General features: G+C 52.5%; 1 protein-coding gene across 1 annotated transcript; it reads right to left on the bottom strand.

Moving 5' to 3' along the window:
- Positions 1-43: 43 nt before the first annotated feature.
- On the bottom strand, positions 44-23,143 carry ZC3H6 (zinc finger CCCH-type containing 6). The gene is made up of 12 exons (XM_061989378.1): positions 22,327-23,143; positions 14,771-14,951; positions 14,326-14,451; positions 13,153-13,408; positions 11,556-11,677; positions 9,417-9,533; positions 7,878-7,989; positions 7,213-7,322; positions 6,178-6,431; positions 5,100-5,620; positions 3,932-4,171; positions 44-2,580 (listed from the first exon to the last, which is right to left on the bottom strand). Exons 1-12 carry the CDS (start codon positions 22,416-22,418, stop codon positions 1,061-1,063), a joined length of 3,651 nt encoding a protein of 1,216 aa, XP_061845362.1. The 5' UTR covers positions 22,419-23,143; the 3' UTR covers positions 44-1,060.
- Between the last annotated feature and the right edge of the window lie 1,247 nt (positions 23,144-24,390).

Below are 24,390 nucleotides of genomic sequence, written 5' to 3'. Positions count from 1 at the left end.
AGCCCCCTCCCACCCTTGCTGACACCACAGCCACCAGCAGCCCTTTCACTGTACCCTTTTTAATCTCTTTTGTTAAAAATGTCGTAGAGACACCATGAATACAAGTACTGCAGTTACATCCATACAAAAAAAAGCAATACAAATTAAGCAGCTGAATACAAAAATACATTGAAATACATGAAACACCACAAGGTAACTTCAGAGCACTAAACCAGGGGCGTGGATGCGTGGAAAAAAACCCATTAAATAAAAACCTCGGGGTCAGGGGAGGGGAGGGGGGGTGTGTCTGTTTCATCCTTATTGTTGTATTGGACAACTTAATTCCTCCACTTTGAACAGTGACTTTCCTCTATGTACTTCACAATTTCTTCTATGTACAGCATAGGATAAAATACTCTTAAAAGATATGCCATTTGTGATCCTCGGGATGCCTCGAGGGTCTCTCTCACACTCCGTTATCGACGGGGGGTGGGTAAAAACTGCCAGCGCTGTGACACGGCCTGGGCTGGCCAGGAGGGGCCAGGCTTCCCCCACAACTCGCTTTGCAACCCAGCCGTCAGGAGCTGTGGCTTGGATGCACCAAGTCCCTGCCAAACGGCCCCGGCTCACAGTTAATGTACATCATATTGCTTGGATCTATACAGTCGTACAAAGGGGGACACGGGCAGCTCTAAATCGCTTCGGAAAGAGGCGGCTCGCACATATACAACGGGCGTGAGGGAGGGGCTTTCCTTAATGGCTTATGTACAATGAAAGTGCTCCATCAGCTCTACCACGATAGCAGGGGGGCGGAGGGGAGGGGGAGGGATCTATGTCGACCCTTATTCTCCCTGAAATCGGCAAAACAAGGAGTATCCTATAGAAAACAGCACAGCTTTGCAAACACTCTAGCGTACTGCAGGGCTGCCCGTGGGCCCGGGGTAGCAGCTGGGCAGTGTCGGTAATCATAACTTACAAATAAATAAAGCAGAGAGAGGTAAACCAGTTACAAACCAGTTACAAACCAGTTACAAAACCAGCCGAGAACTGCGAGACCCGCAGCGGCTTAAAAAACCGGCCGCTAACAAAACGGCGACGCCGTCGGGTCGAATGTCTTGAACACCTCTTTCAAGGACTTGTCATCCGTGTCGGGGGCGGCGCCGGGGGCCGGGCCGGGCTCGCCGCCGCCGTCGTGGGGCTGCGCGGGCTGCCCCGGGGGCCGGCCCTGCCGCGCCTCGCCGTACTGCGGCCGGATCAGCCCCGACAGCGCCTGGATGGGCAGGTTGTGCACGGCGGGCGCGGCGCTGGCGGGCGCGGCGCTGGCGGCCTTGCCCGGGGCTTTGCCGCCCGCCGCTCTCTCCGCCGCGCCCTCCGCCGAGCCCTCCGCGCTCCTCTCGGCGCCGGGCGCGGCTTTGTGCGGCGCCGGCTCCTCCGCGGGACACGCTTCGCTCTTGGCCGCGTTTTTCAGGATGCTTTTTTTCTGGCTGTCCCCGCTGTCCCCCGCGCCGGCCGCGGGCGGCTCCGCCGCCGAGCCGGGATCCCTCGGGTCGTACAGGCTGATCCCGCTCAGGATGGAGCCCGGGGCGCCCAGCCTGCCCCCGCCGGACGCCAGCTTGGGGGCGTAGGGCGGCAGGGCGTCCGGCTCGGCTTTGGCGGCGTCGGCGGGCTGCGAGGAGCCGGCGGCGGCCGCGGCTCGGGCCAGGCGCGGGTCGAACTTGGCCGGGTGGGGCTCCTTGGCGGCCCCGTGATGCGCGTCGGCGCCGGACAGTCTGTGCAGCCTGGGGTCCACGTTCTTCTGCAGGCGGGGGTCTCCCAACTTGCCGGAGCTGCCGGCGTGGGGATCCCCGGCGGGCTCCAGGTAGCCCGGCCTGGCCAGGAGGTTGTTCTTGGCCTTGGCGGCCAGGCGCGGGTCGGCCGGCGCGGCGGCGGCGTGCGCGTCGCCCTTCAGCTGCCGCAGCTTGTTCAGTCTCTGGTCGGCGATGAGCGGAGGGAGAGGCAAGTTGATGGAAGAGACGGGGTCGGGCTTGGGCAGAGGGATGGGGAGCAGGTCCTCGGGCGCCCACACGATGTGCTTGGCGAAGTTGGGCTTCATCAGGGTGACGTCCATCTTAATGTGGCTGAACTGGCGGAGCTGGGAGCGGGGGTCCCTCAGCGTCACGCCGGGCATGGGCTCCAGGGGGATGAGGAACGCCCGCTCTCTCAGCTCCCTCTCCGAGTCCTCCTCGTCATCCTCCAGCCCCTTCTGCTTCGGCTTGGCGTGGTGCGGGTCCGGCTTGGCTGCCGCCAGCGCCGAGCCGCCGTGGCCGCCCTCGCCGCCCTTGTGCACCCTGGGGTCCCGGGCCAGCCGGGGGTCCAGGCCCGCCGCCTCGGGGGGCTTCCTGGGGTTGGCCCTGGGCGAGGCGCGCAGCCTGGGGTCGGCGCTGGCGGGCGCCTTGTCCTTGGCCAGCCTGGGGTCGGTGGGCATGCCCAGCAGGTGCTGCTCTGCCGAGTGCTGCTGCCGGCTCCGAAAGCTTTCGCTTTGCTTCTTTAAGGTTTTCAGGATGGATTTAACGCTGCTGCCCTCCTCCTCCTCGCTGCTGGAGTACCAGTTGACATTGTCGTCTTAAAAGGGAAAACAAACAAGCGGTCATGGCCCGGGAACACGAGGCATTGACTCACACAAAGGGTGGCTTCTCAGGTACCGAGCTGAGACACCCCCAAACTCTGCTGCGTTCTCTGCACGGAGCTCTCTGCCGCCCGAGTCGGGAGAAGGCACCTGCTTCAAACTGCCACTAACAGGAAAACCACTTAAAATCTAGAGTCTTGATGGAAAGGACCCAGAAGGACAAGTCAGGAGGCATGCTGAAGCGAGTCTGAAAACAGGCAGGTTACAGTCCAAGCCACCAGGGTTTGGGGCCTCGGGAAGAAACCAGAGTGTTTCATTCTACAGGATCAATTCTCAGCTATCGGGTGCAGCTTACTGGAAAGCTTTATCAGCACTGCTGTGTGTGCTCAGGTCCACGTCCTAAACCTGCCTGCTCACTGAGGGAGGCCACTGGGCAGTTTTGGCTTAGGAAAATGAGAAATGAAGGCAAACCCCATCTCCACTGCCCACCACCATGTGTTTCCACACAAACACTCAACATAGGGAGTGACACCTTGTTGGAGGCAGCTCATGGGAACGCTTGTCCATCACGCTGCTTTCCCTGAGTCCTCCACCCAGGAGGCCCAGTCACTCTGAGGCACTGGTGAGAAGCCTTCCTTTCAGAATAGGTGACTCTGCACCTCCTGATCTCTCTCCTGGTTTGATCAGAATCATACCAGCAATGCCCTCAGAAACACTGGCTACAGTAACTGCCTGTTGTCCAGACACAGGATGAGTCTCTGGCCAGGTAACCCAGCAGCCTCAGAAAAGGGCAGAGCAGGGAGAAGGTAAAGGGTAGCCTGTGTGGCTGGATGATGGGCAGGCTCACTGCTCTCCATTGTGTGGGTTACAGAGGAGACACTCAGATTAAACACTGCCCATTTCAGCTGTCACAGAGGAAAAAACTCCTCTAGAGAAAGGGAACATGCAGAAAAGATCACAAGGCACAGGCAAACAAACAGAATCTAAGATGCTCTTGCAGTACTGGCAGTTGGAAATAGCAACCTTCCTGCTTCCATCAAGGGCTTTAAGAAGCAATTGAGTTATTGACAACAGAGCCCTTCAAAGGTGCAAACCACACCTACAAATTACCCCCGGATCTTTACGTGGAACTGGAAGGCAGCAACTAACCCAGAACCAGCTAAAATCCCAGAACCAGCTGGGAAGGAAAGCAAGGATATTCACCTGAAAACATCACTTGAGTTGGTGCTTGTGCATTCACAGTAACTGTGAGGGCTAACAGGATGAAACCCCAAGCCAACACCTCTGTGCCAGGCTAACACACAGGCCAAGGAGGACATTCAGATCTCCAACAAAACCCATCTTTACCTTCGTCTTTGCTCATCGCCCTCTGCCCCTGGCTGCTGACAGAGTCTCCGTCTCTCTGATGCTTCTGACTGAGCCGTGCATAGAGAGCCTTCTGCATCGCTGGCAGGAAATCTGGCACGTTAATGGCTGCTTTATGGCCCATGTGGCTGCTCATGCAGTCCGGCTCGCTGCCGCCCTGATGCGACTCTTGAGCCATGAGGTGAGCCTGGTGGTCTCCAAACTCTCCGTGCCATGTTCCATCTGCAGTACAAAAAACCACCCTAGTCAGACACTAACCTAGGCAAGCTTTCACAGCACAGGGGACAAAACTAAATGCAATCCAGGAAAACCCATGGACTAGGTGACTGGAAAGCATCAGCTGAGAAAGCCCAGGTACTCCGGGAGGTTTGGCTCTCTGACCAAAGCTCGTTCAGCTGCTCAGCTCTGGAGCCATGAGGTTTTAATCACAGAATGGTGGGGGCTGGAAGGGACCTTTAGAGCTCATCCAGTCCAACCCCCTGCCAAAGCAGGTGCCCCTAGATCAGGTCACACAGGAACGAAACCTCCCGAGAAGGAGCCTCCACAGCCTCCCTGGGCAGCCTGAGCCACCACAGCCTCCCTCACCTCACAGAAGAGAAGTTTTTCTTTAAGAGGAACTTTTTGTGTTCCAGCTTCTGTCCATTACCTTGTCCTATTGCTGGACACTACAGAAAAAGAAGGGTTGCCCCATCCCCTTGACATCCACCTTTCAAATACTTGTAAGTATTAATGAGCTCCCCCCTCAGTCTCCTCTCCTCCAGACTAAACAGCCCCAGGTCCCGCAGCCTTTCCTCATATGAAAGATGTTCCAGTCCCCTGATCATCTTGGTGGCCCTGCACTGGCCTCTCTCCAGCACTTCCCTGTCCCTCCTGAGCTGGGGAGCCCAGAACTGGACACAGGAGATGAGGCCTCACCAGGACAGAGGAGAAGGGGAGCCGAAGCTCCCTCGACCTGCTGCCCACACTCTTGTCGATGCCCCCCAGGCTGCCACTGGCCTTCTCGGCCACAAGGGCACATTGCTGCTCAGGGTTAGCTCATTACCAAGCAGGAGTCCCAGGTCTCTCTCCTGGAGCCGTTTGAGATCTGGCTGAAGTACCACACAATGGCAAAGCACCCTATTCATGAAAACCAGCTTAGAAGCGTCCTTACCACCAGAGTTGTTAGCTGGCTGGAAGTTATGCACGGCTTGGTGAGAGTAGTAGTTGTCATAGAAATCAGCTGGGTTCTGCATGGGCTCGTAGCTCATGTTGGGCTGCCGCTCCCCGGGCAGCTGCTGGTACTGTGGCCCCGGGGCGCAGTGGTTCTCTCGGGGCACGTTCACCATGTGTCCTTGGACTCCTGGCGCGTTGTAGGACGCACCCAGCCCCGGTGGCGTGAGAGGCGGCCCCCCTTGCTGTCCCTGCATGGGCAGAGCAGCCTGGTTCTGGGGCCCCAGGAAGCCCGGCGGGACGCCCTGCATGGGAGGGCTCTGCGGCATGCCCGGGCCCTGCGGCCCCCCGCACGGGTGATGCCCCGGGGAGCCCGGGTGCATGGGGGGCCCGTTGTGTCCCTGGGGCATGCCAGGGCCCGGCCCCGGGCTGGAACCCGGGTTGTACATGTGCTGGGAGTGCGGGTCGTTGCCCTGGAACGGTGGCCTGGGAGGTGAGCCGCTGTTGTAGAAGGTGGGCGGCCTGTAGGCAGAAGGAAAACCAGTGAATTCAACGGTACCCCTGCAAAGTCCGACAGCCTGTCAGCCATCCCCTCCCCTCCCCACTCACTGCTGGTACTGATTTATCTTTAAAGATCCTGAAAGCAGCAAAATGAGGTTCAAAGGGAGTGACTGCACACATGACAGAGCTGCTCTGACAGCTGCATGTCTCCCCTCCTTTAGCACACACAGAACTGGCCACGTGCTACAGTTAGGAGTATGAAACGTGCTGAGGCTGAGAGTCTCCAGCAGCAGTGTCCCCTGGCCCAGGGCAAAAAAAAGCTAGCTAGGAAAAGGATTTAGAAGAGAGTGAGCTTTGCTTAACATGCAAAGAGAAACAGGCAGCAAGGCGAGCACAGAGCCAAAACAAGGGTCAAGGCTCAGTAGGTTCCTTCTACAGAAAGCATTAAGCAAGTGAATCATTGAGACAGCCACTAGCTGACAATCATTAACTCAGTGATACTCTCAGGAGGAGGCACTCGTGACAGCAACAAGCTGCTGAACTGCTCCTGAAGCTGGACACAAACTTCTGACACTTACTTCTTCCCGATCTTGTGTGCTAAATCCACAGTAGGCTTCACCACTATTTCAAAGAGAGATGGGATTTTCTTATAGTCCCCTGAAGGATCTTGGTAATTCTCTATGTCAGACTCAGAGAACGGATATTGCTCTGGAGGGGTGGGCAGAAGGCCAACACCGGGAGGTGGCTTAGGGAGAGGAACTATGCCACGCTTTCGGAGTTCCTCCAGCTCCTTCTCATCTTCATTTTGTGGCTCCTCCTCAGTGTTGAGAACCTGAAACAAAGCCACGAATCAGACAACTTGGCAGCACAGGCAACCCACTCCAGCCTTGCACTTTCCATTTCAGCGTCATTTCCTGCTACAATGCTAGTGCATACTGACATCCACCATCATCCAGGAATGATACAGCCATTAGCAACTGCTTTGCTGGACACTGACTCACAGCCGGTAGGAAAACTGTTTCTGTGGCCAGAAAGGGGCAATTTCACAAGTCCATTTCCTTCACACAGTACTTTTAAGTGGCAGAGGCTGAAGGACTTCATCCTAAGATTGATCACGTTCCTAGAGCTAAATCCAAGCCACTCTTCTGTCAAGGCCTGTTGCATAGTAATGGGAGAGAGACTGGGATGTCCTACTCAAAACAAAGGTCAGGGTTTCATGAATCGTGCAGAGGAGGGACCTCATTCCTTTCTCCACCCTGAGTGCAGAAGTCAGATGACATTAACTTCTAGGCAGCTAATGGCAGGCAACACAAAAGCCACACTTCTTGTCACAGGCTGTGTGGAGATTGCCACAAAAAGGGATGCAAAATAAAGTTCATGGGCAGAAATATCGAGTTGTGAAAATCCAGGAGTCTGATACGGCTAAAACTAACTGAACAACTGATGGAGAGGGGAATTCCTGGGCACAGACTGTGCTGAAGAGCAGCAGAGAAGTTTAACATCACTAGGGTTTAGCATCACACTCTCTGAGAACCTCATAGAAATCTCCAGCATCCCCACCCCCACTCCCTGTCAACAACCACCCTCGTGTTTACAGACCACAGGTTGCTCACCTTATCCAACAGCTCTTTTGTTTCTGCAGTCAGGGGAGCATGAGAGAATTTGCACTTGTCTCCTTGATAGCATTTTGCTCCTGTATGGTAGAACTTGCAAGGGAATTCATGTGAGCAATGCGTTAAGGATTCCCAACAGAGGCTCATTTCTAGTCTGCACAGCCCAACAGGTTTATGAATTCAGCTGCCAACTGCCCTTCAGTTCTTCACCAGTCTAAAGCAGTGACTTCAGAGTTTTGAAAGCTAAGAACCAACTCACCCCTGAGCTCCACTTCACATTCTGCTAACAGCTACATTAGTGTGGCCTGAACAACAATCTGACTGGATCCTCACACTGCAGTTGTAAAGGTCCCAATTCCAGGATCAAACACAAGTCCTTTACAACAAACGAGAACACATCAGGGCTGGGCAAATGCACCTCACTTCAAGGGGGTTTACCTTTTACAGTGTTCAAAATCCTCCAGGCTGAAAACAAAACAGTGATTTCTTAGTATTTGCTCCTGACTCCTGCAGCAGAAAATCAACCTTCCTGTAAAACTACGTAGTCTTTGGTATAGGGTCTCAAGCAAAGAAATATCTACCCTCTAAAGTCACTTGTGTCAGTCAGGAGTGAGTATCAACTTCCAGTTTAATCCAAACCTGGGGTTTATTTGATTAAAGGATATTGTGCAAATAAATGCAGTTCTCTCCTTTGGTGCAGTAACCCTGGATGTAAAACTTGCAGATTTCCTTCTTCTTTTCAATCTCTGCGTCGTGATCAAATTTACACTGCTCTCCCTGGGGATACAAGACAAAAACCCTCAGGTTTTGACCTGAAATGCTGGATGATCCCATTTCACATTTAAGGAAAAGCCATCCTCCCCTGCTGCATTTAAACTTTGAATCTTTACCAACACATAACTGTGTTATAAACATGTCCCTAAAAACCCTGGCTGGTGGGGGCTGGGCACAGGGGAACACTCATGAACTGGGATAACAGACAATATCCACAGTGGTGCCAGCAAAACAAGCTGGTCTCACACAGTCCCAGTTTTCTCTCTTGCCACCTATCAATTAGCATCAAAAAGGCATTTAAACAAATGCTTCAATGAGATCCTTCTCCATATAAACACTGATGCACTTGGTCAGAACACCCCGTTCTGTTTTATAAGGGTGTGTGGGAGAACTTTAAACATATTGAGACTGTCCCATGCAGGAAAAAGAGAGGTTAATACCAACCATATCGTGTTACTCCCTGGGATCACTTTGCCAGAGAGGTTTGGAGGGTATTTGCCTACGTTTTGCATTTCTTTTCATGAAAAATACACTGTGTTCTCTCAGGCACTTGATTTAAAACTGAAGGTGGCAGCAAATATTCACCTTGCTGAGCATGGCACACTAAAACACACAAAGGCAGCAACAACTGCCCTGTTTTCAACTGCCCCTTGGTCTGGGCACAGAAAAAAAAGCAGACATCAATTTCCACCTTTACTTTGACCACTTGAAAAAGCAACTGCAGATGCTCTGCCTCCAAATACACAAAACCACCACATCCAAATGGCACACTCACCTATTCAAGAAGTAAGCAGTTTCTCCCAAGTGTGTTTTGTAACTGCCTGAACTGGCCTGACGCTGGAGGATTCAGCTCCAGAGCCCCATGAGCTTCAAAATGAAGCACCAGCAATTCTTGGTTTGCTTTAATAAGTCTGTCATGCTCAGGTTTTTGCCTGACAGCTGACTGCCTGAGTAGCTTTCTCTTCTTTCTGCTGCCTTCCACTTGCTGGCTGAAGGGAGATGATTTTCTGGTGGGGGAACTGTTACTACAGCCTTAGTTTTGCTTTAGAGAGAAAAATGATTTAGCCTAATTAAGCCATTTCTTCAATGTTAATTAACAGTGGCAAGTAAGAGAGAAGTAATCACAGAACCTTAACCTAACCCATGCCCAAGTCCTTGCCTGCTCACAGACTGCAGAGCTGTGAGGGTCACAGTGGGTTTACACAGGGTGCACTGTAAACAGAGCTCCTTACGATTCAGAATGTGCAACAGGAGATGTTTCCCCACCAGTGTCATTCTGTTGGCATTCACCTCTAAATCTCAAAGCTTTAGGAACCCAAACACCGAGTTTCAGCACACAAGTTTTGTAGCAGTTGAAGGAAAAAACCAGTAAGAACAGGGCATCTTCTCCCCTTCCTCCCACCAAAGGGACAGACACGGTGCTTCATTACCTTAATACACCTTCCTTCAAGGAAATATTTACAGATTTGTTTGCCTTTGTGCTCCACTGTATGCTGATTGATGAACTCCTGGCTCATATTAACCCACTTCTTCACTGGTTTGCCGTCCTGGAAGAGAAATGAACATCCCACTGATGCTTACTTACTAAGTGCAGCTGCAAAAGTATGATCCACGTTACATCTCCACAGTACCTATTTCCTTTGTTCTCCCTCTTTTTTTTTCCTCTCCCCTCAGAAGGAAAACAACCTGTTTGCTTATTCCATGAGGCAGAGGAAGCACAATTCTATTGTGACACATAGAAATTACTATGTGCCTGTTGAGGCAAAGAATTGTTGCCTCTCATGGCTTGATTCCCACGTGGCACCTGAGATATACTAAAGAACTGACAGTGAACTCATTTAATCAGAGAGCCTGGGAGCAGCGGTGAGGTGGCCTGGCAGAGGTCATGGAGCTGTGGAAGTAGACGGCCTTTAATGGACTGCTGTCTGGGACACAGCAGACAGGGCAGCAGACAATGCCAAAGGTAGTTGCCTATTTATCTGATGATAGAGGGAAACAGGCTTTCCTGATTCCCCATTTTCACAAACATGAGCTGCTGGGTGGGAACTTCCAAATGGGAAGGGATGTGGATGTCCAGAACCCTCACAGGAGCATCACACACCAAGTGTGTCTGCTCTCGTTTTGCTGGGCAGATTAAGCAATGTCATAAATCATTAACACCACGAATCATCTGCTTATTTTGTTGACACTGAGCAGCAGAAATCTTTGAGCCAGAAATACCACTCCTGGACCAATCAAGACGCATTTTCTACTCTGAACACCAAAGAAATCTCATTTGCTTCGGACTAAGCAGCTTTGAATCTAATCATTGATCCTCTTCAAGGTTTAATATCACAAAGACACGATGCTCCAAGTCTCTCTGGGAGCACAGCAAATCACCCCTGAGCATCCCACACCACAAGGCACTCGAAACAACACCCTGAAGAAGGTGGAAATGCTCCCACAGTGTCCCTGAGAATCCCAGGGACATCACTTTGTGATGGGTTTCGCTGCTCATCCCTCTCCACACCACACAGCTCAGCCTCTGGCTCTCAGGGTTTATTGTTTCACCACAGCCAGGAGCCCAGCTTTTGGTTTGCTGCCTGCTGGGACCTGCCTGCAGCCGCCTCCTCACCTCTGCCCTTCCCCACGGCTTGGGAGACAGGGCACACTCTGCAGCAAGGCAAAGGAGGAGTCCTACAAACCAGGCATCATCCTAACAGATCAAAGGGCTGCCCTTCTCCCTACCACACACAGGGCAGCGAAAGGAAAACCTGATTGGGACCACCCCAGGAGCACCAGAGAATTAGGCCAACGGGGAAAAACGAAGCTGGCTGAGTCACGCCTCATGGGATTAGCAAGCAGCCAGCCCTGTGCATTCCTGAGTGCAGAAGGGAGGAGACCCACAGACATTTTAGCTGCAGTATACTGATGTAAGTATGATTTGGCTTAATGTTTTTCAGCCATGGATGTGTTTGAGCCACTAAGCACCAATTCTGTGTTGTTTTTTCACTGAAACGAAGGCTGGGGTGAGAACTTCACAAACACTGTGCAACACCAAACATCATTCTTCTTCCCTAGTTCTTGTGCAAAGGGTCACTAAAGGAAAACCACAGTCGTGTATGTTTTCACACTTCCACAGCCACAGCTATGGAAAGAGGAGGGGAAATCCTCACCATTCAGGTGGAAACTGGAAAAAGCGGCCTGTTTTCTTTGCTGAAAAATCAAACCAACTTATTTCAGACAGAGATAACACCAAAGCCCATCCACCATTCAAAGCCAAAGCACATCAAGTGCTTCCTGCTAGTTTCTCATATTTCCAAGAAAAACGAGACAGTTAGTGATTGGCTGAAGTTTCCAATCACAGTTTGTACATCAAGTGTGGGAAAACTCAAGTGATTTTTCTAGATAGAAGTTTCAAGCTCTGTATTTTCATATGAAAATCGATGCAATCGATGGGATGATCTCCAGAGCTCCCTTCCAACCCTTACTGTTCTGGCAGTCTATGATTCTAAATACTCTTCTGTTACAGCAAAGTATCCAGTCAGCTGAAACAATCACATTAGGAACTGGGCTTTAATCCCACATACCTCATGAAAGCCATCAGATCCTTTATTGCCCCCTCTTCCCCTTCCACGATCTTTACGCTTCAACTTCTTCTGCATTCCACGGCCTCGGCCAACGTTGTAATTATTGCCTCTTTGGGAAATACCTGAAAAACAACCAGCAAGGACCCCTTTGAACGGCCTCAGAAAGCAAAGGGAAACGGTTACCCAGTGGCATGGAATCCAAGGTAAACCTGACACACTAAATATCCCCCTCCTTGCAGCCTCAATTCCTTGAGCCGCGAGCTGCCGAGTGCAGCTCCACCAGGCAATTGGGATTCTGTGCCACGGCCTGCTCTTTGAAAAGCTCTTCAGATCAACAGCAGGCTGACTGGGAAATTAATCTGTGAGGCTCTGCTTTGGACAAATTAGAAGTGCAGACATGTTATTTGAAACACTTGGTGCTGTTTGCTCACTTCCTGAGCGCTGAGCTGCCGTGGTTACAGCTCGGCTGGCACCCAGGCCTGAGGGTAGCTTCCCACAGCGGGCAGGAAACCTGAGATCAGGACCCAAGCAGTGTGACAGAACAGCTTGGAATAGAAAAATGTTTAATGGTAGATGTTTGGAAGGCTCAAGGCAGTGGCTGAGCCACCCAGCAGCAGCCAGGAGTCACGGCCTCAACTGAAACAGAGCATCCACTTTCTCACCTCTTTAAACCCAAGGAAAACGCTGCAGAGGTGACACCCCTTCAGGTGGCAGCCACCCTGTGACAGCAAGGCTGAAAACACCTTCCCTTCATCTCAGGTGACTGTGATGTGGGATTGCCAAGCAGCACATGAAAAGCCATTTTTTGTCTCAGCCAGTAGGATTCTGCCAACCTTTTGCCAGTTTATCGTGAAGCAAACCACAACACAATACATCCTCAGTGTAGGGAAGGAAAGGCAACTTACTGCCTTTGTGTTACACACAGCATCTTCCTGACAACTCCCAAGGAGTTCACACTGTCACACCAACCCCTGCTCACCAACTGCTAGTCATGACTGAAGGGAGACAACTTTGCAAGTGAATCGATGGATTCTGAGATGAGAAGTTGATCTCTGAGTCAAAGGGCTGAGAACGAGTGAAGAGGAATGCCTTTTCACCAGCAGTTCTGGCAGCCCGGCTTTAAATGCAAGCAAAGTTGCAAGAGGAAAAGAAAAGGCTTTTATAGCATATTTCTGGGGTGTACTGAGGTAAGTTTCTTTGGCACTTAGGTGGGGGGGGTGGGGGTTGGCCTAAATTAGGCTTTGGAAGTCACACATTTACATTCTGCCCATCACCCATCAAGTCCCACTTCAGACTTTCATAAACTACACCAGAAAGTCACCTCACAGCCCTGTGATCTCTTATTCAAGCAGTTACACAACAAAGATCTTGGCTTTTCAAACAGATTTATTTACTGCCTATCTAGTACCCAACACTTGCCTCCTTCTTCACTCAGTGTGACCACACAATACTACTGCCAGTATCACCTACTGACCCAAAGGAAAGCCCCTGTGGGCAGTTTTCTTCCTTCAGCTCTCAAGACAGGCATCCTGAAACACTGCAGGATACAAAGAGCTGCCACCACCCATTCCCACAGGTGTGATTCACACAGCCTTACCTTTCTGGATCCCTTTCATCCCCTGTTTTTTCACTGGTTCTTTCAGGAATGGAGGTCCCAAATCAGAACTGGAAGTCTCTTTAGCTTGCCTGTATTGTTTAAGCTGATCAGCAAAATCTTCATCCTTTTCCTCCTCATTATAATTGCCAAAGTTTTCATCACTGTAATGACTGTAGTCATCATACTCCTTACTCTTTACATTTTTCTTATGCTGCATCTTCTGTGAGCTCATGTAATTTCCTGACACGTGTCCGTGCTGTAAGAGAGGGATTGCAGTGTTTAGAAGCAACTCCATCATTTTGAAGCAACACCCCTCCAAACTGCTCTAGGAAGCCCAGCCTTTTTACACTGGTTTGTTCTCACGTTTGCACCATCAGGTGTTAAAAAGAAGCGGTGAAAACCACTCACTTAGTAAAAATCAGTCACTTTTCGTTCTAACACATCAAAATTGGAGCAGAAGATTAAAGAGCTCAGCATCCACACTCCAGAAAACCTTTCAGTGGGGGTGGGAAAGCCTTTTAACACATGCAGTCCTGAGTGCTACTTAGATCAGCTAGGAGTTAAACATTTTGTTTCCACTCATCACCTCCATATCCTGCTGATTTCAGACACAGATGCAACAACCTGTCCCTTCTGTCAGTGGGGATGAAACACTGCTTATGGCCACTCCTGAGCCAGCACTTCCTTTCAGCACACAGCATCTTTTAGTTTGTTAATAGGTTAGGATGGCTTAGGGGTTTCTGGAATGGTTTCAGGCTATAAGGAAAAGCTCTTCTCTGAAGTGCCAGAGTTTCATGGAGCCTCTGGATTCTGCCACAAAGGGCATTCCATCTCCCCCTGTGGTCTCACCCAGGAGGGTTATGGAGATGCACAGACTGAGGTAAGCCAGGACAACTTCAACTGTCAGAAAGCAGAATCAACTCCAGATATTTAGAACAATCTAAACCCAATAAAGGTATGTTCATTGCTGCCTGAGGAAGGAATAAATCTGAGGTATGTTTACACCACCTACATTCCTGGCCCAGATAATGCTTTGCATGTGGAAATGCACCTAAGGAGACGAGAGCTGGATGTGTTTCCTGAACCCTGGGAGAATGGGCCTTTGTTTACAGGTGCCTTTTTAAAACGGCACTTAAAGAAATGACAGGAGAGATGAGAGTTGAAGCTCAGTACCTGGTTGAAGGACGAATCGTAGTCTCGGTAGGAAGAGCTGCTGCTCTTCTTGTGTGGCCTTTCTGTGCGCTCCATGTCGGAGTCATGGCTGTAGTCTGAACTGTCGTCGCTGGAAGGAGAGTTATGCTGCAAAAGAAAGAAGCAAATCTAAGCCTGTGTGTAACTCACCTGCCATACAGATACTGGCAGGCATTCACACCCCACCTGGACGAGTCCCTGTGTGACCTACTCTAGGTGAGACATGCTTTGGCAAGGGGTTGGCCTGCATGACCTCTCCAGGTCCCTCCCAACCCTCACCATTCCATCATGCTATGAAAAGTGCACCCAAAGTCTGTCTGAATACCAATAAAGCTGTTTCAGATTTCTTCCCCAATGCCCTGGGGATCCCTGCCTAAAGCTGGAACTCCAATAAGCACCTCCAGCAGCCCGCTTTGCACCTCCTAACCTTATGCTTATCCCGTCTTCTCCTTTTGGATTTCTTCTTTTCTTTCTCTTTTTTGCGTTTCTTCCGTGACTTCCGGTGCCCTTTTTCGTTCTTCTGCTTATCATCCCCCTTGGCACCATGCTCCTTCACATCTTCATACGCTGCATCATCTATTTCACCATCTTCCAGCTCTCCATCTTCTCTGCAGGAGGAAAAAACATCCACGTGTTACCACCCACCTCATCTGCACAGGGAAATCAAACACACAGAGTACTTCTTTTGGCCAGACAGATTGCCATCCCCGTGCACCCGATTCTGAGCACGTCACACCCCAACAACTCCTAGCATCTCACATTCCTCCTTAGTTAAAAGAGCAACAAAGTGCAAAACAGCCTTGAACTGGACTGCTAAATCAGCGAGTTTACAAACTGTGTGCTGCTTTTTCCTGCTCACACCATTCTTCTCACACCATTTTCTCCCAAACAGGTCAAAAAAATCTCCCTCAATACATGTAACAACCCAAACAGAAGAGGTAATTCTCTCAAGGATGTCTGCTCAATTAAAGTAGCCTCTGAAGTAAAAGCCTACTGCAAAGGCTCCTTGGGAAAGGAGGCGTTTCCCAGTTAGCAGTTCTTTTGGGAGCTGCTGTAATCTATTTAGGCTTCTGGGACACATTCAGGACTCAAATGACTTTCTAGGTAAAACAATCAAGCAGAATCTCAGTAACACTAGCCTTTGGATTGCATTGCAAAGATAAGATTACACAAGGCCTCCAATTCCCAAGTGCTGCAGTTTATTTCCACAACGTCTCAGAATGTTCCAAGTGCTGAGCTTGGAACCAGACTGGATAGATCCGACTCCAAAGATAATGGTCAAAACCGTAGCACTGCTTGGAAATACTGTAATTATTCCTCAAGCCAAGTCTCAAAGAGGTGGTAGGGCAGAAATCACCTTCCATTGGGTAGGGTTTCCCCCCTCCCCACCCCCATTTAAAGTCCAAACTGAAGCTGAAGGTTAGAAAGGGAGTGCAGAGCCCACCCCTTTTGCAGAAGTTAACTTCCTAAGCACGTTCCACAGCCTTGGCTGCAGCACGCAGCTTTGGGAAGGGCCTTTGGGGCCGTGAACCGACACTGCCTCCTTTTCCACTACCAGAAATGAAAGTCAACAAACAGATGTGGCCTGGAACAAACAGAGTCAGCAGATGATTTTCTAGGAAAGGGGTCAGAGCCATAGGTTGCTCTCCCTTTGGCAGATCCCTACAGCAAACAAACGGCAACGCTGATGTAACGTGACCTCCTCCTGCCCAGGCACCACTCAGGGTTTGCTCACTATCCTCCTGTGCTTCTAGCATTGCTGCAAGTGCCTGACACAAAAACACCCTCAAAGTTTTCTTCATCTAGAAAAGCAAGGGAGTATAACTTGACTGTCTTCTTAAAGATCCGTTTCTCTTTCATCTACTCCCACCCTTCACTGGGACAAAGCCAACAGGCTGTGGGGGAACAGTCTCTGATGGCCACAGGGCACGTAGCTCAGGAGTCACAGGAAGCCTCTGCCCAAACATGGGCCATTTTTCACTCCTGCCACGTGTTACTTCCTTGCATTCTCTACTTGTATTTGCAAAGGCTCAGCTAAATCTGCAGAGTCTCCAGATTAACAGAGCTGAAACCCTCACCTGTGATATAGGGCAGACCTGCAGTATGACATTCTGGCACAGCCAACAGCAGGAGAGGTGAACTCACCCCTGACCAAAGATCTCAGGTGGCATTACTACCTGGCACGAGGCTGTGGCCAGGTGGGGGGTTGGTCTATTCTCCCAAGTAACAAGTGATAGAAGAGGAAACAGCCTCAAGCTGTGCCAGGGGAGGTTTAGATTGGAGCTAAGGAAAAAATGGTTTAACCAAAAGGGCTGTCAAGCCCTGTCCCAGGCTGCCCATGGAGTGGGGGAGTCCAAAGCCGTGTAGATGTGGCACTGAGGGACACGGGTTAGTGGTGGCTGTGGCAGTGCTGGGGGAACAGTTGGACTCCATGATCCTAAAGGTCTTTTCCAACCTCAGCAATTTTGTGACTACCAAGCTTTCCCCATTCTTACTGCATTGAAATGCCTTTGGGAAGAGAAACAAAAGCACCTTCACTGAGTACTCAGTTTAAATTGCTCAGAAGTGTCTGGCTACCACTGTCTCTCCTTGAATAGAGAGCCCTGGATGACCTGAGCGATGAACACAAGCTGCCATATGGTGCTACTATTTCCTCACAACCCATGGGACAGCAAATGCCATCTTGCAGCCCAGAGCACAGGAGATGCAGCATCAGGTGACATCACCTACACTCCACCAGAGAAACAAACAAAAGGCACAACACTGGCTGTGGGCTTTCCTGTCAGCCCCTGTACAAGGACTAAGTACACACACACACACACAAAAGGTTCCTCTCCAACTGTGAGAGAAAGAACTAAAATCACTGATGGATCACCCCCTCTTCCACAATGTGGGACTCTATTGCCCATCTTCCTCAGACAGTGCTTAGCACCAACAACTCATCTTCTCATGTCAAAACAGGAGGTTCCCAGCCCTGAGTTTACACCTTGCCATGTCTGGGAGGAGGACATTTCATGCAGGGGAGAGAGTTTAAACTCATGGGAAGCTATCCAAATGGGTTTGATACTGGTCAAGACTTGTTTAGTGAAAAAGCTTTACATCCCCTCCTGGACGGTTTTCCTTCTTTGCATCCTTTGGGCATGTTTTCCTTAGCACCCCAAACTACTCCCTCCGTAGAATTCCAGCTCCTCACACACTCCTGCTGCTTCACAGAACCCTCCTGCAGGTATTTCCACCTCCCAAGGCACCTAGAAAAGCCTGGTGCTCTGCAGCACTCGGGACTGCCAGGCACGGCTGTCACTCTTCATCAGCACACGCTTCCCTTTCTGCCCTGTTCTCCATCACACCACAAACCTGCACCAGGTAACATCTGGGTCTGGGAACATTACCAAGAGTATGTCAAAAAGCAGCAGCTTCCTGGGGTGGCACTGGAGGCCAACCAGCAGCTTTTGCAAAGGCCTCCTTGTCCCCTAGCTGCCCAGGCATCCCCAGGCTCTGGGGTTTATTACTGTACAAGAAATTACACAAAGTCCCACCTCCTGCTCCCCAGGAGGCAGAGAACTAACAGCTATGTCAGCCAGCTGCATTTCTGCCACTCCTGCACAGTTGGCTGGACAGCAGGCAAGCCCTGGTCTGCCCACAGGGCATGTTCGGGAGTGATTCTCTCTTCACCTCCTACTTTCCTAATGTCAAAGCAAGTTTTGAAACCAGACCGAAAACAATAAATCATGTTCAGTGAGCACAAACAACTTCAGCTACACAGGAACACATTCTTCGGTGATTAACTATTACTGAAGGAAAGAAAACCACCTTTAAAACCAGCTGCTAAGTAAACATTTTCAAACCCAACTCTGCCCGTGTGGACAACGGGCGTTAAGGCACCAGGCAGAATAACGCAGCCGCTTACAACTTGTCAAGTTTTCAACTAAGGATGGATGGAAGCCTTGTGCAGGGGGAGGCTGGGACAGAGGGCAAGGCAGCTGTGGGTTGGCAGAGCTCTTTAGCCTTCTGCTCCACAGTGCTTCCCTGATCTGCGAGGCTGTGGTGCTTCAGGGAGCCGAGGAGCCACGCAATGGGGATGAGGCACGGGCAAAGCCGCCAGCGCTAAGCGGTACCGGAGCAAACACACAACTGAGGCGTGCAACACCGGTTTCAGCCTGCTGTTACTCATCTTGCCTACAAGCCACCACTTGCACTTTCCTCTTTCCTTGCCACTGGCTGTAACTGAGCAGAGCAGGTCTCAGTTATGGGGAACCAGACAGACCTGCTAGAGTGGCAGAGCGTAAACCCGGCTGGGCGAGGGCAGGGCTACACGGGAAGGGAGCAAGTCCTGAGCCAGCTGGGAAAATGAAATGAACCCAAAGGGGTGGCTGAGCGGGGTCTCCATTCACCTGGCTCACCTGGACGTGGATGGCTGGCCAGGGGGAGGCTATGGAAGAGCAGCACCACAGCTAGGAGCAGGCAGGGTCACATCGCCAAACCCTTGGTTCATACAACTCACATCGGTGTATGTTGAATGAGAAAGGGATTGTACCAACTGCACTTTACACATGTAAACATCCTACCCAGTCTGTAAGGAAAAAGTGTCCAAGGAGGATCAGCACTGCTCTGCTGAAGAGGAACGTGACATGCAACTGACAAGCCCAGCTTTGGAGTGGCCTTTCCAAACATCCTCTGCAAAAACCAGGAGGAGAAAGCTCACAGGCCACCGGGGTATCTGTCACATGCAGAATTTCCTTTACTGCACCATCAGCAGGTAAAAAGGGGCCTGATGCACTTGCAGTTCTCAGCACCACGCTGTCTACACAATCACGACTGGAGCGCCTGTGATCCGCGAGTTAGAGCCTCAGCGTTCAGCCTTATCGCTGGGGCCACTGCTATTTCTACAGCAGATAATGCTCTAAGCAATCCCCAAGCCTAGAAACCAAACGGCAGCAAAGCAAGGGCAGCCAACAGAAAGCATCAGCACCAGCCTAATGTCTTAAACCCACTCTGGGGGGGATCTTGGCAACAGTGAGCCTGGCACCGAGCTCGACCTGCGGAACCCACCGCAGCACACGAGCCCCCGGCACGCCTGGAACAGCTCACAGTGAGCCAACCCAAGGCCACACAAGGCTGCCACCAAAGCCTTTGGTGCCTGTCAAGTGCTTCTCTCAGGCACATACCTTCCTCTACAGAGACAATGTGTGCAGAGCGGAGCTGAGGAGCCACACCAAGCGTCCTGCAGAGGACGGTACCTCCCATCACTAACTCTCGCAAGGAACCAGACCTTGCTGACTCCCACAAGACAGCAACCACTTGTGTTATTTCCCACACACTTGTGTCTTTGTTTGCCTGCACCCTGCCTGGGCCAAAGAACACAGCCATCCTCAACAAACACAACCTGAGAGGAAAAGCTTTGAGGAGGCACCCAAGGAAGCCCCGAAGGCTTTGCCAAAGACGGTGTCTCCGCAGAGAGCCGACCCAAAGGGTTTCTGCAGTGAAAACCCTCCCTCCCTCAATCAATTGTCCCATCTACAAACCAAGAACACACAGACTTCGGGACGGAACAACCTCAAAGCAGGGACAAGGCAAGGATTTGTCGCCTTTTCTGCTGCTGGAAACCACTGACCAACCACTTTATAACAACTGAAATCCTGAGCACCAAGACGTGCCCAGCAACGCTGCCAATCTGCGCTGCACAAAGGGATCTGTGTGCAACGATTGCAGCAGCTTCCTGCTACGGGCTGCACCTACAGCGAACCACTGCTCCTGAGCTACCAACGCCGCACACACGCACTGCAAGGCTAAGATATGCACTGAAAGTAGCTGTGCTCATCTGAAAAGCCCCAAGCTAGTATTAGACTGAGACTCTGGCTCAAGGGAGCTCCGGGTACGAGTGCAGGATGTGTGGGGACCTGCAGCTTTTCTACACAACTGCTCTTTCAACCGACTAGAGCGCAGACTGGACAAAACCAACCCAGGACTACACAAGTGCTGACGGTTAAAGCTGTGCTGCCTCTCTCCTTGGTGAGACAACCATGTCCTTCTGTGCTCAGGAAAGACCCTGGCTCTCTTTAGGCCTCTACAGTCGCCAAGCTGGGAGGGAAACCTTCATCAGCTCCGAGAAGTTACAAGCCAGCAGTGTTGACAGGATTACATTTGCACACTAATATAATCCAAAGAACCCGTATCTGGGGCTTGTTTGTAAACAACAGCCGAGGTGTGGGGAGCAGAGGCTTGACAGGTCTCGCATCAGAGGGGAGCAGAAGCTTCACAAAAGCCTTGTTTGTAAGAAAAGTTGCTGTTACACTGGGTAGATGTGATCGTTGCCAGAGTCCCCTGCTCTTCTGAGACCAGAACATCACAAAGCCACGTTTATGACCCTGCACGGACAGCACACTGGACCATTAGGTAGCACACAGTGCATTTCGTCATTACCCAGTGTGGCAAGAGCTGTACAGGGAGGAGCACTGGGTACAGGGAACTCTCACTCCCCGACCCCGCCTGAGCAGCTCCCAAGCTAGAAAAGCTCCACTCCCAGCACAACAGCAGCTAACCTGGGCTTGCCCTCCAGGAGGCCTTTAAAACACACCCCATTTCCACTCCCTGCATCAGGAACCACTCACACACTGACTCTGGGAACCCCGCAAACCACTGCCTGCGGCAGCTGCGCGCTTCTAGCGTGTGGTCAGGCCCCAACTTCTGCACTCCCCCATGGACCCCCACTTTGCTTTTCACACAGCTCTCTTGGTTTTTGCACGACACAACTTCCACCATCTCACACCTCAAAGCTGGGAAGGGGCAGAACCAGAAGGAGCAGTTCCCCACAGGGCTGCCCTCGACCTGCTGCAGAATGGCGGGGCGGTTTGGGGATGGAGGGTCAGCTCGTGTGGCCTCTGCTTCCCAGCCTCTAACAGGGGACCAAGGACTCTTTCTCCAGTGAGGGAACAGTTACATTCACTCACAAGCCTTCATTTTATTAACTTCAGTGGGGTTTTTTTCCCCTCAGTCCTCTGCAGCAAGTATCAAGGCTGTGGAGCTGGGGGCACGGAGCAGGGGCTGGGGAGGACAAACTGCAGCCCAGCTGTCGACACCCAGCATTTTTACCTCCTGCAACTTGTGTCACAAATGCTCTGAACACATGTAGACTGAAGGACTGGCACCCTGGCAGGGTATTTTTGGAACTAGTTAGGAAGGCCAGGGCTGACTGGAGAAAGGATTTGAATTTCCAGCAGCTGCAGGAGAGTGTGAGAGAGCGAGAGAGGGAGGGGGAGGGAGGGAGGGAACAGAGGTCCTTTCACCAGGAACAGGACTCTGCTTTTCTGCGCATGGGGACTGAGAGGTGGCACAGATAACGTCAGTCAGACCTTAATCTGCATAAAAACAAGATCCAGTTAAACGTGTAAGGTGTAATCTGGCAAGAAAACGACGTTAAATATGGATCTAGTGAGAGATACTGGCATAAACAAAAGCAACCCTCCAAAAGGGGAAAGGAAAAAAAAGCAAAGCCCAAGCCCAGCCCCAAGCCCAACCCCGCAGCTCCAAGCACCCTTTCCTACCTGACTAGCAGCGCCAGGGCAAGGGAGAGAAAAGAACAATGGTGACATTCAACAGACACCCGCTGGAAAGTGCAATTTATGGAAAGAAATGGAAAACAGTCCCCCTTCCCGGCCAGAATAAATAAATGAAGATGTAAAACGCATGCATCCCAAATAAAAAGAAGGAGAAAAGCCCCAGAAAACCCCAAAGCACCGACCCTGCTAATAATGCACTTGTAACCCGGTGACACCCCCCCCTCCCCTCCTTGCATTCCCCACCACCACCGCCCCGGCTTTCCAGCCTGAAGGTGACCTGCCCCCACAAAAACATCGTTAACCCCCTTAGGCACATTTAACACAGCATCATCATCATCAGCATCATCATTATCAGCATCATCATCACCCCACTAAGTATCACCATTATGAGAAGCGGAGAGAGAGAGAGAGAAGAATGTTACTCGACCTTTCGTCCCCTGCATGTTGCCTGTCAGAGTCGGGCATGTTTGGGTCAAGAACTGGGTTTGGGGGTTTGGAGAACAGGCTTTCAAAGGCCATTGTGCTGGCTGTGGTGTGGTGAGGAGGAGGAGGGAGGTGGAGGAAGGCAGGACACTGCCGCTGCCCGTGGTGCGGAGGGAGGAGGAGGAGGTGGCGGCGGCGGCGGCGCGCACAGCCGCTCTGGGGGCGGCTCGGTGAGGAGGAGGAGGGTCGGGTCCCTCAGTGAGGAGAGATGATGAAGGTTTCACTCACGGTTACTTAGTGAGACACTAACGGGCACTCAGTGCAGGGCGAGGCTGCACGGGCTGAGCGCGGCCGCCCCGCGCGGGCAGGAGGAGGAGGAGGAGGAGGCGGCAGCGGCGGCTCGGAGGAGCAGGCCCCGGGGCACAGGAGAACGAGAGGACACACACACGGGGGAAGGGAGGTGCTGGTGGCCGGAGATGCCTGCCCTAATTCTTCCTTACAAACATGGCGCCCGCTCGAGGCACTCTCACAAAATGGCGGCGGCGGCGGCGGCGCAAGATGAGGAGGAGGAGGAGGAGGAGGAGGGCGGCGGCAGCAGCGGCGGCAGGAGCAGCGGCGGCGGCAGCGACCCCCGGCGCCCGCCCCGGGCTCGCTCAGCTGCCGCGGGCCGTGCCGGCCCGTCCTCCCGCGCCGCCGCCGCCGCCGCCACCACCACGGCCACGGCCGCCACCACCACCAGCGTCTTCCCGGGCCCGTCGGGGCCGCGATGGCGTCGCCTCGCGCTCCAGCCGCTGCCGCCGCCGCCGCCGCTTCCCCTCGCGCTTCTGCCGCCGCCGCCGCCGCACCGCCCGCCGCGTCACCGCGCCGCCCCGCCCCCGAAACGCCATTGGCCCACGCGCCCCGCCCCGAAACGCCATTGGCCGAGCCGAGCCGCCCGTCAACGCCGCCCTGACGTCGCGCGAGCGCGGCTGACCCCGCCCCCTCCCGCCACCGCCCCGCCGGGTGTGTGTGGGGGGGGGTGTCATGGCGGCGGATGCCCAACACCGCCCCTTCACGGCGCTTCCGGCGCCCGTTCGCACACAAACACACACAACGCGCCGTCTCTGCCCCTCTCCCTGCTCCGCCCCACACCTCCGCGCTCCCTCAGGCCCGGCTTCCGCCCCGCGCCGCCTCGCGAGAGCCGCCACACCGCCTTCTCCCCCCGCACCCCCCCCCCATCCTCATCCCATCCCATGCCACAGCCGCCATGGCGCGGCCCAGCCGTCACAGCGCCGTTAGGCCTCAGGCTGTACCCGCCACACGCTACTAATGAGCTTCTGATTCAAATGATTTGTACAACGTGTCATCCTCCCGAGGCAAAGCCTGCGGCCGGGTGCGTGCTCAGGCTGGGAAGGGCTTTGGGCAGTCGGCACAGGAACGGGGACGTTGTGTAGGGGAGAGGTTGTTGCTCAGGGTGAGATCAGAGTTCACGCTGAGGAGGTGAAAGGGCAACAGCCCAAACAAAAGTGTGTGCCAGAGGTCGGCTTCCCTCAGCGTTGCTTCACTGTGTTAAAAAAGCCACTACAAACTCATTAAGAAACCCTTAACACGGCTGTGGGAGAGCAGTGGAGAAAGACACCGTCTCCCCTCGCTTGTGCGACCCCCAGCCTCTTCCACAGCGCCCTCAGCTCAGGGGGGCCGTGTCCAACTCAAACAGCACCAGCTGCAACTGTTGTCACCTCGTAGCTCGTCCTTCCTCCCAGAAAACTTGCTGTGTGTGCTCGGGCCAGCGCTGGCCCCGCGGCAGACACGACCCACCTGCACGCCCAGCGCTGCCCTTCCCCTCCCAGCCCCGCTTCTGCCGCCTCCCAGCGCTTCCCAGGCCCCAGGGAGAAGCTTGTTTATTACTCTCTGAGCGTTTTTAACCATGCTCCTTGCATTGTCTTTTTGAGGGGCTTGGTCAAGACTCGCTGGAGAAGCCCCAAGTCCGTTACATCAACGCTTTTTCCTTTACAGGCTCGTCTCCCTGGCTTTGCAGGGCTTCTCGGGACACATGACTCTGTTTTTCCAGTGCCAGCAAACCCTAGCA

The sequence above is a fragment of the Colius striatus genome, chromosome 2 (assembly GCF_028858725.1).
Source record: "Colius striatus isolate bColStr4 chromosome 2, bColStr4.1.hap1, whole genome shotgun sequence".
In the NCBI taxonomy this organism is placed as follows: Eukaryota; Metazoa; Chordata; class Aves; order Coliiformes; family Coliidae; genus Colius; species Colius striatus.
The sequence above is the reverse complement of the archived record's forward strand: the minus strand, read 5'-3'. Positions and strand labels throughout refer to the sequence as shown.